At 36.9% G+C, this 16,310-nt stretch overlaps 1 protein-coding gene and 1 pseudogene across 1 annotated transcript; both read right to left on the bottom strand.

Annotated features, from left to right (window-relative positions):
• Positions 1 to 3,729: 3,729 nt before the first annotated feature.
• Positions 3,730 to 5,318, bottom strand: LOC126605268 (deoxypodophyllotoxin synthase-like; annotated as a pseudogene).
• A 4,467-nt stretch (positions 5,319 to 9,785) lies between these two features.
• LOC126601181 (cyclin-D5-1-like) lies at positions 9,786 to 12,548 on the bottom strand. Its single transcript, XM_050267858.1, has 6 exons — positions 12,292 to 12,548; positions 11,318 to 11,611; positions 11,142 to 11,224; positions 10,745 to 11,039; positions 10,528 to 10,661; positions 9,786 to 10,441 (listed from the first exon to the last, which is right to left on the bottom strand). Exons 2-6 carry the CDS (start codon positions 11,586 to 11,588, stop codon positions 10,235 to 10,237), a joined length of 990 nt encoding a protein of 329 aa, XP_050123815.1. The 5' UTR covers positions 11,589 to 11,611; positions 12,292 to 12,548; the 3' UTR covers positions 9,786 to 10,234.
• Positions 12,549 to 16,310: the final 3,762 nt, after the last annotated feature.

The raw sequence follows: 16,310 nt of genomic DNA, 5'->3' as shown, positions 1-16,310 counted from the left end.
AGTTGTTAAATCTTGTAGGTGTATATATAGTGAGCTGATTCCACAAGGTGTGACAATTACAAGTACTAAGCTTTCTTGTTGTGTTGTTTTGTGAATTCTTTAGTATTACATTGGGTATTTTTTGCCAAAATGGGATCTACACCACTCAAGATTGATGGGTTGCTAGGGATGCTTACAATTTGATTGTTGGATGATAACTATGGAAAATGATCTTTCCAATTTCATTTTGTTTTGGAAAGCTATTATTTGTTTGACTTCTTTGATGGTACGAATGTGTGTCCGCCAAAGTATGTTGTTTCCTTGGAAAGTGGAGTTACTAAAGAGATTACAAAAGCTTATCATGAATGGATCAAGGCAGACAAGGCTTTACTTAGTCTTCTCATTGCTACTTTTGGAGATAAAGCTATTGAATATGTTGTTGGCAACAAAACTGCACATGAGGCGTAGGCTCAACTTACTAATCGTTATGCAACGGTGTCTCGAGCAAAGATTAATCATCGAAGACTGAACTCCATACTATTAAGAAAGGAACTGAATCCATTGAGAAGTACTTACTACGACTTAAACACTTGAAAGACCAACTAGTTACTGCAGGAAAACCCATCTCAGACAATGATCTCATTGTTGCTGCATTGGTTGGGTTGCCATCTGAGTATAATATGATACGAACTGTTATTGTAGCCAGAGAGACATCTATCACTTTGAAGGAATTCATTGCACAACTTTTGAGTGCATAAATGACTACAGAAGAGTATCAGTTTACTATGCAATTTCCTATGACATTAATGTTTTCTCAGGGGGAATTTTCTTCAACTAGTTCTCAGCGACATTTTTATCAAGGAGAATCATCTGGAACAACAGCTGGTCAACAATATTATCAAGGGGATAATTCATTTGGTGGTTCTAATGGTCAGAATTTTACTAGTGGCACAAGTTTTGTTAGTCAAATTCAGTGGTCTAATAGTAATGGTCCCATTGGTGGTCATTTTTCTCAAGGGAATCTACCTCAACAATTTCAATCTCAGAGGCATAACAATGGCTATAATGATCCTCCGTTTAACAATCGACCAAGGTATAATAGAGGTCATTCTAGTGGTTATAACAACAAAAACAATGGAAGGTATTCTAGCAACAACAAGGGAGGATCAAACTAGGGAAGTTGGAATGGAAATATTGGCTAGAAGTCAAACATAATCCCTGAGTGCCAAATTTGTAGCAAGCGAAGCCATATTGCACCTAATTGCTATTACAGAAATGAGCAGTCAACTCCTTCTAACCATGTCATCCCAGAATGCCATATTTGTGACAAGAGAGGCCATACGGCTCTTAATTGTTTCCATACGACTAACTATGCCTATCAAGGTGCACAACCACCTCTATTACTTAATGCCATAATTGCTCAGTCCTCTGCTGACTTCAATCATAATCAATCTTGGATTATAGACATTGGGGCAACACATCACATAACTGGTGATGTTGGGGAGTTAAACATGATTGCGCTATCTGAGGGAGATCAAAATATCACTGTTGGCAATGGAGAGTGTCTTCCTGTCAAGAATACTGGTTCATCTTCTATCAAAACTCTCTCCAAACCTTTAAACCTATATATTGTATTACATGTACCTGATTTAGCTGCAAGCCTTATATCGGTTTATACTTTATGCAAAGACAATAACTGTTATGTTCTTCTTGATGAATTTGGATTTTGAGTGCAGGACAAGGTAACAAAGACAATTCTCATGAGAGGAAAGAGTAGTGGAGGTCTCTATCACATCCCAAAGTAATTGTTTTTCAAGTATTAGCTACTACAGTCTACACCAAAGGCATTCCTTGGACAGCTAATGAATGCATCTCTATTGTGAAATCCCATCCCTGGATTTCACTATTTAAAAATATGTATCTCGTATTTTGTATTCATATTCGTAGTTTTGATGTGTTTATATTTACGGCGTATAAAATTTTATTCGATAAGTAAAAGGATGAAATTGCCCCTATTGTGTTAAACAAGATTTTTTGTGGACGTACTTGATATTTTCATAATTTTTTAGATTTCTTTGAATATCTAGATAGTATGTGTCAATACGAATGTGTAGGTGAAAACTGTTTGTGAGTCGGAGTTGAAACGAAGAAATTATAGACGTTTTAGTTGTAAAATTAAAAAAAAAATAGAACCAGATGGCAATAGGAGAAAGGGGAAAAGAGAGAGTTGTGGGAGAGAAAAGGGGGAGAGTGCCCAATGAGAGGGGAGAGCAAGGAGGGAAATGAGAGAAGGAAAGAAAAAATAAATAAATGGGGGAAATGGGTATTCTTCCCAACATGACGCCATTCACGGCGTTTCACGGCGAATCAAGGCAAATCACCACTTGGAAACAACTCCCTAACCTTCCCTCTTCCATTTCCACCCAAAACTAGAAGGAATTTGGTGGTAGTTTTGGGAAAAAACGGACAATGGTGCGTGTGGGTGTAGGGTAGCGATCCGCAATCGAGAAGCCAACTCAGCCAATTACCACCACCAATAAGCTCCCTTCAACCTCAAGAACAAAGCCCAAGCAGTGGTGGAGGCGTCGGAGCAAGTATGAAGGTCAAATCAAAGCACACCCAATTCTAGGGTTCCAGCAGTTTGTGGGCGATTCCAGGCATTTTCCGGCCGAATTAGACTTCAGCCCATGTATAAAAATTGCTACCCTCACTGAGATCTACGTGGCTGTAAAATTTGGTAATTTTTGGAATTAGTTGAATTTTCCGACGAGTTGGGGCGATCGGCCGCTGCATGCGGTGACGCATGAGCCGAGACCCCACATGCCCTTCTTAGACTAATTTGGATACCCTGATTCCATATATGATGTTCGATTGATGGAATTCGTCGTATGACTATAGTTTTGATAGAGACCGCCACTTGGACATATTATATGAATCAATGGTCCGACCGTTGGATCGTCACCAAACTTTAATATGTTATTTTATGTAATATTTGAGGACCTTAGTAATTTATAGATTAGGAATCCAATGTATGGATCTTCCTGAATTGGATTTCTAAGTTTGTAAAATTAAACGTCGACCACCACTTAATTCTAGTAGTTGGCAGAGATCCGACAGTAGAATCGTTCCGAAATTTTAGAATATTGTTCTAAAAAATAAATAAGACCCTTGGGAAGTTACGGATCGGAAATCTATGGGTGGATATTCTAGATTGACTTGTATAGGGTTGTGGACCCCACCTTTGACTTAGACGACTTTTGGTTAGTAGGCAACGAAATGATCTTAAATATTAAAATTTGTATTACTAGAGACTATGTAGGGCTTAGTGGGCCTATTTTGGTTAGTGGGTTATCCCCGATAATATATACATCGGTTTACGTGTATGGTACGTCATATTGTGATATATATGTGTTTAGTTATCTTCTTAATAATGTGGATGATAAGTATGATAAATGTTATGACAATGTGATCCTAGAATCCTATTAGATGTATTATGTAGAACTTATATGCTTAGGTGACATATTAGTTGGTGGCCATGGGAAGTTGAGGGTGTAGTGACTACGTTGCAACTCATAGGGGTTGAGGTATGGGTAGGTTGTGTGTTGAATTTACTGCACCATGTAGTAATGGTACATGGATGGTCCTGCTTGATATATCCGCGTTGGAGGACCGTATGTATTTTAAGGGTCATCATGCTTGGTATATTCGTGTTGGGTGATCACTGCCTACACGATTAGACTATGCATACGATTAGACCATAAACCTTATTTATTCAATGGAAGCCAAGAAGAAACTAAGATCAACAACCCTCAAAAGAGCCATATTACATGCACAACCAACACTTAGGTACATAATTGAAGATCATACTAGCTAGCCTGCGGGCGTTGTAGAGAATTATTATGCAATAGAAAGTAAGATAGCCATTGCCCCCCTCCCTCCTAAACCAAAAGAGATCTCAAACTCCACGGTAGATTTTGATAGCACACTCGGATTGCATTGCCTCTGGTGTTTCAACGAAGTGAAGGTAACTGACATGATCAAATGGTTTATAGGATAAGGGGTGTTTGTCGTCGATCAGCTCTTCTGGAACTTGTACAGTTCCATTAAGGAATGAGAAGAGTCCCATGGATAATCTGGTTTTGTTCTGTTTCATGACCACTTGGTGAAAACAAGACGGCACTCTGCCATTGCTCCATGCCAGCAAAGACAAAGTTATTTAAAAAATGGAAAATACTTAAACTCTCTATATTTCATGTCCATCCAATTAAATCAAAAGATAAAATAAAAAATTGAAACAATAGAATTTTACGGGATAGTTTCTTGTATTACTTCTTTAGAAATATATACATGTACAATCATTGTTCAACAAGGAAACAAATAATAAAGCTTATAAACAAACCTACCTAATAAAGGACTCCTACTATTTACATTCCTTTTTTCCTAATATTGACTCACGACTAACAGAAACTCCATAATTAATTAATCATACGCCCTTTTCCTTTTACTAACAAGTTGAAATTAAGAAATTGAGTTATATACGTACCATGAAAGCGTCGCCTGCCATAACTATAAATGATGTGGGTGAAGGCCCAGCACAAATGACTGACCATCCTTTGTTTTCACTTCCAAACCATTCACCTCCTTTTGGTGAAGAATGGATATGAAGGTCTTGTCCGTGTGAGGAGTAGTCCCACGTTTGTTTCATTCTCCGTCTGTTCTTTATACTAAACGCATCTGAGCAGGTAATTTGTTGACGCCATGTGAGATTCGTAAAGCCTCTCTACCCCATAAATATCAAACACCATTTTTGTCACCAGTTTAGTCAACTCAGCCACCAGATTTGAGAAGGTATAAGCCTTTTCACTACTCAAAGAAATAACACAGCATTAGCAAGGCATAATATATACGTACCAAAAAAATGGTGAGTATACTACATTATATCCTGAAAAAAAGTTACAGAAATTTAGATTAGGTCTTTAAACCAATAAAAACATACCAAAATTCGTCATTTCCTGCAGGCCACATCATATTTGTCGCGTACTCGACTCCCAAGGATTTGTAGAGATGAAGGAAAGAATATTGGCTAACATAGCTGGGATCACTGTTCTTCTGGCATTTCGTTTCAACTGGAAGATCAAATAGACCTTTAATCACAGAAAACATGTCGTTATGAAGGCCCAAAGGTACTCCGTGGTAAGTGGCTTGAAAGCAGCCAGTCTTCAACTGCTTAATTGCTGGACTTTTTTGCATGTCGACTTCCATGCCTCAGTTCCAGGCTTCAAATTTTCAACATTGGTTAAATCTACAACAGGAAGCTTGGCCTAACCTTCTGAACCCATGAAATGTATCCCTCTCCTTAACTGTATATTTTAGCTAGTTCTTGAGTAACTATCTTACCAAGTTTTGGGGAATTGGTGCACTGATATGCATGGTAACAATAAGATTATATATAGCAACAATTTAGACAAAGTTTTTTACCAACAGAATGATATATCTAGTTAATCCAACGCCCTTCACGTATTGATAATGTTATCATCGCTATCCAATATTGACTGAAGATCCTTTTTGCATTATTGGCTTGCGACTAATGTAAAAATAATGCAAGAGAGATGTAAAATACCACATGGTCCCATTTTTGTTTCTTTTTTTCTCTAGGTCCTTGTTCCGTCCTTGCTATTTAGGGGTGTAGTCAAATTAGGATTTGATAGAATTTCACAAGATTTTAATAGACTTTAAAATCAGAGTGTAGTCAATCAAGATTTTGAAAGAGGATTTTAAAAGACCTTGAAATCATAATGTAGTCAAATTAGGATTCGAGAGAATTTTAAAAATACATCCAAATCTATAGGTAGTCAAATTTTGATAGGGATTTTTAAAGTGATTATAAATCTAGGTGTATTAAAAAAATCAAGGATTTGACTGTATTTCATTAAGTTGTGGATTTTGTTGGATTTGTGATCACAAATATACATAACCAAGAGAAAAGAGAATCGCACCTCAACCCCTAGAATTTCCAATCCAGCTTATTCACATTTTATCACTCCCTTCTTTCCTCTCTCACTCCTCTCCCAAACCTTAGCGGGTCGTAACAGAATCTCACGGAACTCTTGCCATCCATAGATTTGATTTTTATGACTTGGGTTCTGGGAATTGGATGAAAAGGTGTGTTTAGTTGGTGGGTATTTGAAAAAAGAGCAGCAGGGTTTGTTTAGTTGTGGTGAATTTGGTCCTCCAGGTATTTTATAAAAAGCGCAAGAGGGTTTTTGGGGTTTTTGGAGTGGGAGAATGGGACAGAAGAAGTTGAAGCATGGAGGAGGAGGGAGTGAGAAGAAGAACTTCTTTCTGAAATATCTCAAAGAAATTCAATTTATGTTGATTTGGTCCGTTTGTATTGGTTTGATGATGCTTAGAAATCTTAGGAAATCCATAATCAAAATCTACACAAATCCATTGAAATCTATAATGAAAATTCATATAAATCTGTCAAAATCCATGTAGGATTGAAAAGTCCATTAAAATCCTTTGAAATCCAAATTGACTATACCCTCCTTAGTTTTCTTTGTTTTTGTGTGTGGTTGTTTCTTTCATATCAAATTAATATATCTTTAATTTCACTCTGATAGTTCATTACTTTGTCAAAGTTCTGATTCTAAAGTTTTTTACAATTAGTGCTGTTAGATGTTATTTCTTGTCATCATTAGTTACAGTTTTTTTTTTTGTTGGGGGGGGGGGGGGGACCGGAATTCTACACATTATCTCAACAAGATGCATGGGGGGGAGGGGGGGACACCGGAATTCTACACATTATCTCAACAAGATGCATTGCTAAAGATCGAAACAGGGATAAGCCAGGAAGAGGGATATCCATAGGGTTAGAGGAACAATACAGATCAGTAAAGAAATTAGGGGGGAAACAGCAAAAGCTAAGAAAAGAGAAGGGGAAGAAAGAAAGGGGGAAAGGCAACTGATCCCGGCCGCAACTAGGGTCGGCGCCACCATATTTGCTCAAGATTAAAATCCTCACACTAAAAGTGAGAAGATCTCAACACAGAGAGAGACTCTCACTCGGAGAGAACTTTTTTTTACCAACAAAAATATGATTTTTTTGAAGCTTTGGAAGAAATTGTTTCATTTCTTGATCCGTGTTCATATTTGTGTACCTTTTTAATTAGAAAAGGATAACTACATTTTTTTTTTCATACGCATCACTGTTTAATTATGTTTATTGTTTTTAACTTGACGAACAAAAGAAAATATATATATGTATAGAAAGAGTAAAAAAGTGTGGTTGTCATTTCTCTTGCTTATTTGTTATCACCATATGAAGGGGTTATTGAAAACTTTGCAAACTCGCTAGTCGTTACTAGTTATTGTTAAAAACTTTGGTTTATTTGTTTGGTTCAAACAGTCAAACACACTAGGGTCCCTCTGCTAAAAAAGTGTTGTGCAGCAGAGATTGGTAAAAACTAACCAAAGTAGGCCCTTCCAACTCACGATACAATGCTTTTATGAAGCACCATCACTCCAACCACCATTGAGATTAAGTAGCTTCTAGCTTGTAACCTTGGTGGGAGCAATAGGGTGATGGAACATCAACTGGGTTCTATTGCTAATGTTGCCTGTTCCAAACCAATAGAGACGAAGATTACACGTTTACAGCTCGGAGCTTTGCTAAGTAATTATGAGTCGTTGATGCGTTGTGAAAGCATCATATTCATGACAATTTGGAATTCTGCTAGCACCAGTAGCTCACACGTGCATAAGTGATTGTGAGTCGTTGATGCATTGTGAAAGCGCTATTACTTTGTGATAATGGAATGTCGTGCTAGTCCTAGCTAGGTGAAAGTAACCTTTGTTTCTCTCTAACTACCATGCTCTCAAGATGGTAATGTCCAATATTTTTTCTTTTTTGCAATTTTCTTTCAATCCCCTTTAGGTTATTTTCTTCTTAAAAGAAGTGAAATGTTTCTTCATACCATAAACCGACAACATCCATCTGTATGATGTAGATGTAAAGCATGGTCCATATTCACCTCTGAGCATCCTAGACTGCAATTCTGGCAAACATGGTTGCAAATTACATAATTACCTAATCACAATAACCATCTTGATAACATAATGGAACTTCGATTTGGTGTTAATCCGGAAACTAAATAGCTTTTTTCCCTACATTATTGGTTTTGACTTTTGGGACCCTAAAATTTTTGAATTTGAAATCATTAAAGATCACAAAATACCACTTACGTTGTCACTTAGTACTACGGTCTAGCGGTATTCCTTTTCACTTATAAGTGAGAGATCTTAAGTTTGATTCTCGACAAATGCAAATTTGAACTACATTATTGCTAGCTTATTATGAGGCTAAGCGCACCCCTTCCTCCCTTATTGTAAATAATATTATTTGTTAAAAAAAAATATCACTTTTGTTTAACCGTACACATCTCTGTGTTAATATTTATCGCGCCATGTGACGTCTCTTACCAAATAATAATCCAAGACAAATTGTGTGTAGATTTTGGGTGGACTTTGTGACCACGTTTGACCCCCAATTCTGCACAGGATTAATACAAGGCTATTTTAGGGTGAAGGTGCTGAACTGTCTCCAACCCAAGGGATTAAATAGAGATGCTAAAACGGAAAGTAAACACACACAACCAAAAACGACAGCAGCAATTTCTGCAGAATGCAATTTAAAAGCTAAACAGAATTTATGTATACTTTCATTGATGAGGTTGGTTTCCTCCCCCGTGAGACAGTGAGACACATTAGCCAGAAGATGAGTCTGACCCAAATTTGCATCACAAACTCCCGGCGCTAAATAATACACGTCTTTTCTCCTTCTACACACTCCAGTTAATTTTCGCCCACTAATTCTCCTCTCAATTCATTCAATCCAAAGCCGGAAACAGTAGGAAAGAAAAGGGGGTGTGCAAAAATCATTTCCATTTTTTAAAATTAATTTTACACGAATATATATATATATGAAAACAGATTTATTAAGCAGGCAGTGTGGTTTTCTGGCTCAGGCTAAAATACAATGGTGTACTATGACAGACTGGCCGATGAACCCTAAGAAGGCATGTGAGGCTTCTGACACCATTTTTGCTATGAATCTTATGCACCGAAATCCAACCGCCCTACCCCAAATGTTTGGGTCTCTATGTTCATAATGATGGTTCATTTGGGTCCTACAACTTCTCTCAAATGGTTGCAAATATCAGCATTTGCATTTTCTGGTGAATTCAAATGCCCCATTCAAGCAAATCATACCCCTACCTTCCTTCATTTTCTTTTCTTGTATAGGGCGTGATCTACCTGACGATTCTAGAGGGCACACATATTCTCAAATTCATGTCAAGAGTTCGACTCATGCACCTGTACAAGCGAAAGTGCAACCCCTAATAGTGAAAGGGGAGTAGTTTCCCACTCATCAAAAGGGAAAACACAACATTCCCAGCAAATATAATCACATCACCTTTATATATATATATATATATACATATGTATATATACTTTTCTGCAGTGGCCCAAATACAACATAGACATATCAAATCAAGCAAAAACAATTCTTCATTCCTCATGGCTTTCAGCCTTTAGAAAGACAGATAGGAAGCATCCCAAACCCCCCTCTTCTCTCTCTCTCTCTCTCTCTCTCTCTCTCTCTCTCTCTCTCTCTCATAAAAGTAGGGTTAGCTAGCTAGTGATGTATAAGTACTTATAAATTAATGTTCTCTATCATGAAACACAAATAAAAAAGGTCGTACCCAGTGCACAAGGCTCCCGCTTTACGCAGGGTCTGGGAGAGGTGATAAATAAATTAAATTAAATTAACTAATCACGAACGAAAATACAACTGTTTTCTCCAAATCGTCCTGGCCACGGATTAAAAAATCATGCCCAAAACAACAACAAATTGAAGAAAATAAAACGTTGGTAAGCAATAGTGGCACTCTGAAACCAAATACTACTCAAAATTACTATCCACAAACTTCAATTAACTTCTTCGTACTTTTTACTTTATTTACTTTTTCACTTTTCTCCCCGTCCTCTTGGTTGTCACCAGCTAAAATCTTTTGTTTGGTATTGGAAATTGGAACCCCAATCATCAAATCCCAAACCATATATACCATAAATTGGTAGAAATTAATTATGGCACTCATTAGACCTATATAATTTAAACCCCCCATCTTCTAAAATATCATGAGTCATTTCTTTTTCCCTCTCTATAATTCAAAAAACAAAACCAACACATTAATCAAAAACCTCTATCGTAAGCCTTCTTGGTTGGGCAACTTTGATCAGCAGAGTCACTGAATGTAAGCCTTCTCTTAGTGCCAAATGATGAAGTCTCAAGCACTTCCATCGAGCTTGATGAAGGGGAAATTGAAAACTTGGGTGCTGGTGTCTTAGCTTTTCTTTCCACCACTCCCTGCATAAAATTATAGCAGGAATATATATGTTCCTGTTCCAATGGAAATTTAATTAAGATTAGTTAACTTAAATAAATCAGTGAACAGTGTATAATTAGTAGCGCACTAGTAGGCTCACATAATCTTGGGACTGCAAGAATGAGATCACATTCATCTTAATATCCAGAATCTTTCTAGTTAACCGACCATCAAATGCTGCTAAAACTGCAGCAGCTGCAATAATCGACAGCCGAGTATCCATTAAATCAATTTCTGCATTACAGGAATCAGATTGATTAGGAAATGCAACAAATTATGCAAATTTAATTATAATTGGGAATATGGGATTAGATTACCTTTTGCCATTGCCATAATCAGTTTTACAGCATTAGAAAACAGTCCTTCTGGCCTTGCTTGATCAGCACAAAACTTATTGATGAAGTAATGCAGATAAGCAAAAGGAGTGATTGAACCCAACTTCCATTCCAATGTATTCAACACCAAGAGCTCCATTCTTTGAATGACTTTGCTTTCAAAATCATAATCCGAAACCGAAAACTCTGATAAAGCTGGTATTTTGCATTCTTCCATCTTAGCAGCCAAGGATAAACATGCCACTGATAACAATCTAATAGCCCACAATTTCTCATCCTATGTATTAAAAAAAACCAATAAAAATCCAAATATTACTAGCAAAACATATATAATACAGAAACCCAATTTGCAAAACATTAAAAGTATCGGTTAACTTACATCAATGGATCGTTTTGAAAGAAACCTATCAAAGTAAGTCACTGATAAGTAAGCTGTTTGCAACTGGAACCCAAAAACTGCCCCTGTCTGCAAACAAAATCCACAAACTTTCAGGGACTGGAGAAGAAATATAAAAACAACAATCTGGGAAAGTTAAGAGCTTTAGCGAGAGTGACATGCATTGAAAATCCAATCAATGGCATCCAATCGAGCAGTTTTCAACCAGCTCATGCCAGAGGCAGAGAAATCCATTAACCCTTTGGATCCAAAGCAATGAGCTTCTTTCTGAACCAAGTTTTCGACATATTCATCATCGTTATCGAAAAGAAAGCATGGGTTGAATTCTACGGATGTGTTCGATTCGTCCTTCAACTGGCTCAGACAAGTTTCATCTTCTTGGCAGAGAAGGCTGGAGAGAGAGAATGAAGTTTCTGCAGAGTCCCCCATTTCTCCCCAGTCTCTCTGAACATCTATGATGAATGAACAATCAACAGATATTAAAAACCGTCGAAACCAGGACGTGCATGTTACTAATCAACTGATAAATCCACGGTGATTAGATTGTGCAAAAAGTTTAGAGAGAGAGAGAGAGAGACAGAGAGAGAGACAGAGTGGAAAGTGGGGAGTGAAGGAAAAGTGGCGGTTTTGGTGCCGCCAAAATGACCGGATGAGATACAGGGAGGGGGAGGGGAAGTTAAATTAGCGGTTAGAGTGTATGATGTGTGTAGAGTACTACTAGACTATACTGATACTCGTCCTATGATCTCTCTGAGACCAATCCTCTGCACCCAAAACCCTGTGGCCTCTCTCAGAGTTTGACACGTGTCCATCACTAACCCCAATTTTAACTCTGTTAACTTTTTGAAAGAACAAAAAAATTAAACCCAGAAACCCAATCGTCCCCGCTTACTCCCACCACTCAACGCCGACCACCACCATGATCCCCAATACAAATTTAAATATATATATATACACACACATACACATTCATAGATATTCAGTTATACACGCTCATCATTATAATCCCAATTTCACAGGCAGATACCAAAACAATTGGATTCAATTTTACAGATCTGTATCAAAGATCAAAACTTCAGAAAACCCAAATGATTTCATCTAAAATTACAAATCGGATCAGCGAGACTGTTACCATGGTTGCGGGGTGTAGATCTTGTAGCTGGAGTGCGTCGCTGGTGATTACTCCGCACCTCCCTTGTCGAATTCTCTCTGAAGCAAGTTCTGACTGTCGCCTTTATTTTCTCTTTCGCTACCAGACCACCACCATTGCACCGCAACACCCAGCGCACTTCGTCGTTTCCTTCAAAGGAGGAGGAGGAGGAGGAGGAGGAGAGGGATGGGTTCGACGGTGGTTGTCTGGTTCTTAACTTTTTTTTTTTTTTTTTTGGGAGAGTTAACGCTGTTTAAAAGTGATGTCAGTGATGGACAGGTGTCAAATTTTGAGAAAGCCACAGAGAGGCCACTGAAAAGTTTGGGTGCAGAAGATTGGAACTCTTTCGCTCGTCCTCTCCAAATGTTTGGAGATTGTGGTCAAAAGTCAAAATTTAAATGCAATTTAATTGTGTTGGCATTTTAATGGCTAAATATTTTCGAGAAATTAAGATGATAATACCGTCGCCATGTGATCCATATCTTGACTTGCATGGGCATATCTTGGTCCTTTCAAAATACTAAGTTGGTTAATTTGTTAAGTATTTTTACTTTTTAAATTAGATATTTTTCTTTCTAATGTTTGAAAAAAAAAAAAAGTTGTACGTGATCAGCTGCTCTAGCAACGCCTAGCTAGGATAACCTACATTCAAGTTCGAAAACCCTAATTATAAATAACTCCCAACTTGTTGGGGGAGGATCTACGTTCATCCAAGTTTGAAACCTTGATTTTGAAGGTAGAAAATTGTTTATACTATGTATTAAGAGAATCATTTTTGTAACCGAAAAATCTTAAATGCTCCTTATAACGCTTACAGTTAGTCGAGTTTTTTATTTTATTTTAAAAGTATTATAATAATTCAATTCAAACTTTACACTCATGCTCTGACTCCCTAATTTCTATCAATATATATACTAAGGAGTGTGAAACTTTAGCTAAGTCATATAATAAGTGAAGATGAATGTTACTAAAATAGTTATTTTATGAAAAGAAAATCAAAATATAAAACGAGGTATTGTTCTTACGAGTCTTGTTCTATTGGTCACTAGAATTTATAGTCACTCAAGAATTTTATACCAATTGTTAATATTAAAATATCAAACTCCCCATTCCCTTAGTGTAAAAAAATATTAATGTATTACAATATATATATATATATATATATATATATATTAAAATAGTAAAATCTATTTTTTCTCAATTTTTTTAACAAACGATATTTTCTGTACTAGAAGGTGGGGGATTTGGCTAAATCTCGCAATGGACTAGTAATAATATGGTTCAAATTCATCTTTGACAAGAAAGGAACCTAAGAACTCTCATTTATAAGTGAAAAAAAAATATCACTAAATCATAGTGGTAAGTAGTCTATTTTTTTTTCTAATTTAATATCAAATCTAAGGAGTGGCTGTGCATACCTTAATATAAAATGAGTGAGTTTTCATTTATGGTATTCTTTACATGGGAAAAGGATCCTCGCCAGATCCTTTTCCTGATGATCCTAGGAATTCAGTGATCGTGATCGTGGATCGTATATCGTGCAGTTAGAAATTATTTAAAATTTTAAAATTAAATGTAAAGTATACCTAAAAAACATTAACCGCATAAATACAATGAACGATCACGATCACAAGATTCCTAGGATTTTTAGAAAAAATGATCCAACAAGGATCCTTTTCCCTTTACATAGTATACCTTTTCTGGGGTACCCTTAAATTTTGAACAGCTGTAGGATGGGAAGTTTTGTCCTATCTGATTATAAGGGCCTTATTTGGCACTTTGGTTCTAGGGTTCATCATGTTCATTGTCCTCGACAGTTCTCTCTGTGTGCCTTCTTTTTCCATCTTTCTTTGAGGAACAAGAGGGAGAGGGTCCTACGGAGTGTGAAGGATGACACAATGTGTGTCGTTGGTGTTTGGGTATGAAGTTGAGCATGTACAACAAAAAAGATATAAATAATCAAGTTAAGAATTCTAAATATAGTAATCACTCAGTACAATGATATAGTAATATTCATTTTCATTTGAAGGTAAAAAATTTTAGGTTTGAATATCGTGAATGGCGAATTCGATACCAAATTAGATTGTTCATTGTGTGGTATAACTAAACTCTCATTCTCCTCAGTGTAAAAATATAGAGATGTACTAAAAAAAAATATAAGAATTCTAAATGCAGTATTGATCTTTTTAATTTGACTTGTTAATATTTATTTTTAGTTTTCTTAAAATAAAAAAGAAGGGGGAAAACACCTTGTACCTTGCTTGTTTGTTTTGTACCAGCTGGAACTATTTGTCTGCCCTTGTTGTGTTAATGTCATCAGTGAAGAAAATATCGATAATATCGGCGAAATATCGCCGATATTATCGTTTTTTCGGGGATCCGATATTTTTTAAACTATCCAAATTGTTTTCGTCAAAATATCGTGATATTATCGATAATATCGATAATATCGCGATATTTTCAAAACTATCGCGATATTTTGGCACTGTTCAAATCGGAGAAGAACGCCAGACTCCGTTAACCGAATCCCTAAATCCCCAAATTCAAATTCAAAGCAAATGAATTGAATCCCTAAATCCCCAAATTCAAATTCAAAGCAAATGAACTGAATCCCTAATTCCTAAATCCCTAAAATCGAATTCAGTACAAAAATGAAATTACATGCAGAAAATTCGAAATCTGTACAAAAATTAAATTACAAGCCGAGAAGAAGAGAAGTAGGAGCCTGGGAACGTCGTCTTCCTCACGAATCCAAGACGGCTGGGACAACGTCGTCCTCCTCACCGACGACTACGATGAGTTCCGGTCCATCGTCAGGTGTCCGCTGCCTCCGCTTCTCTCCGGATCCCAAAACCCGCTCGGGTTTGATGGATCCTCTGCCTCGTGTGGGTGTGGTGTGGCTGTGCTCCGGGAAGGAGAGTTGCAGAAATGGGGGGAGAAGAAACAAGGAGGAATGAGGGAGAAGGTTCGAGGGATTGGGGAATGGGGAAACACGGGGAAGTGGGGTGTGTGTGTGTCTGTCTCCTCTGGGAAGGAGATATGCAGAAAAGAGATGGGGGGGGGGGGAGAACTGGAGAAGAAACAAGGAGAGGGAGGGTGTGTGTGAGTGTGTGTGTGTGGAATGAGGGAGAAGGATCGAGAGATTGTGTGTGCGTGTGCGTGCGTGTGCGTGTGTGTGTGTGGCACACGGTTTTGTGTGTGTGTGTGTGTGTATGGTTATGTGTGTGTGTGTGTGTGTGTGTGTGTGTGTGTGTGTGTGTATGGTTATGTGTGTGTATATGTGTGTATGGTTATGTGTGTGTGTGTGTGTGTGTGTTATCCGAGAGAAAAAGAAAAAAACTTTGAGGGTGTGTGTGTGTGGCACACGGTTTTGTGTGAAAGAATTGGAAGTGACTTTGCTCAGAAGAACCAAATATTCTGTCAGAGAAGAACAAAAAAATCTGCTTACTTTATCTTCTTCTCCACGTGAAGACCAAATTCTGTCAGAGAAGAACCAAAAATGCAATGTATAAAGTGTAAAATATGTACTAATTCATTATATATAAATTATTATGGTGTGTTTAGACTTCTTTCATTAATTACTACAGATTTTCTACACTCACAATGTTTGTCAGCTCGCTATATAATCAACTTGATAATGTTAAATCCATCATGCAATGCATTTCCTTCCAATTTTTTGTGATAAACTAATAGATAATTGACTAAATAAACATCCTGCAAAGTTTCAATAAAAATTTCCAAGTTTTTCTTACAATTTTCGTGGTTTCCATGTAATTTTTATCGATATCGATATTATCTCGATATTTCCATCGATACTTCCGTGTTTTCGGACTACCGATATTTCCAATATTACCGATATTTTCTTCCTTGAATGTCATGCAAAATTATCGTCATGGTACGAAACATATATTCCTATTCATGATTTAACAAACGCTACGAAAATTAAAATTAAAAATATATAAAAAAATATCAAACCTTAAATATGTTGTTTGACCTAATTA

Source organism: Malus sylvestris, chromosome 15 (genome assembly GCF_916048215.2).
Source record: "Malus sylvestris chromosome 15, drMalSylv7.2, whole genome shotgun sequence".
In the NCBI taxonomy this organism is placed as follows: Eukaryota; Viridiplantae; Streptophyta; class Magnoliopsida; order Rosales; family Rosaceae; genus Malus; species Malus sylvestris.
The sequence above is the reverse complement of the archived record's forward strand: the minus strand, read 5'-3'. Positions and strand labels throughout refer to the sequence as shown.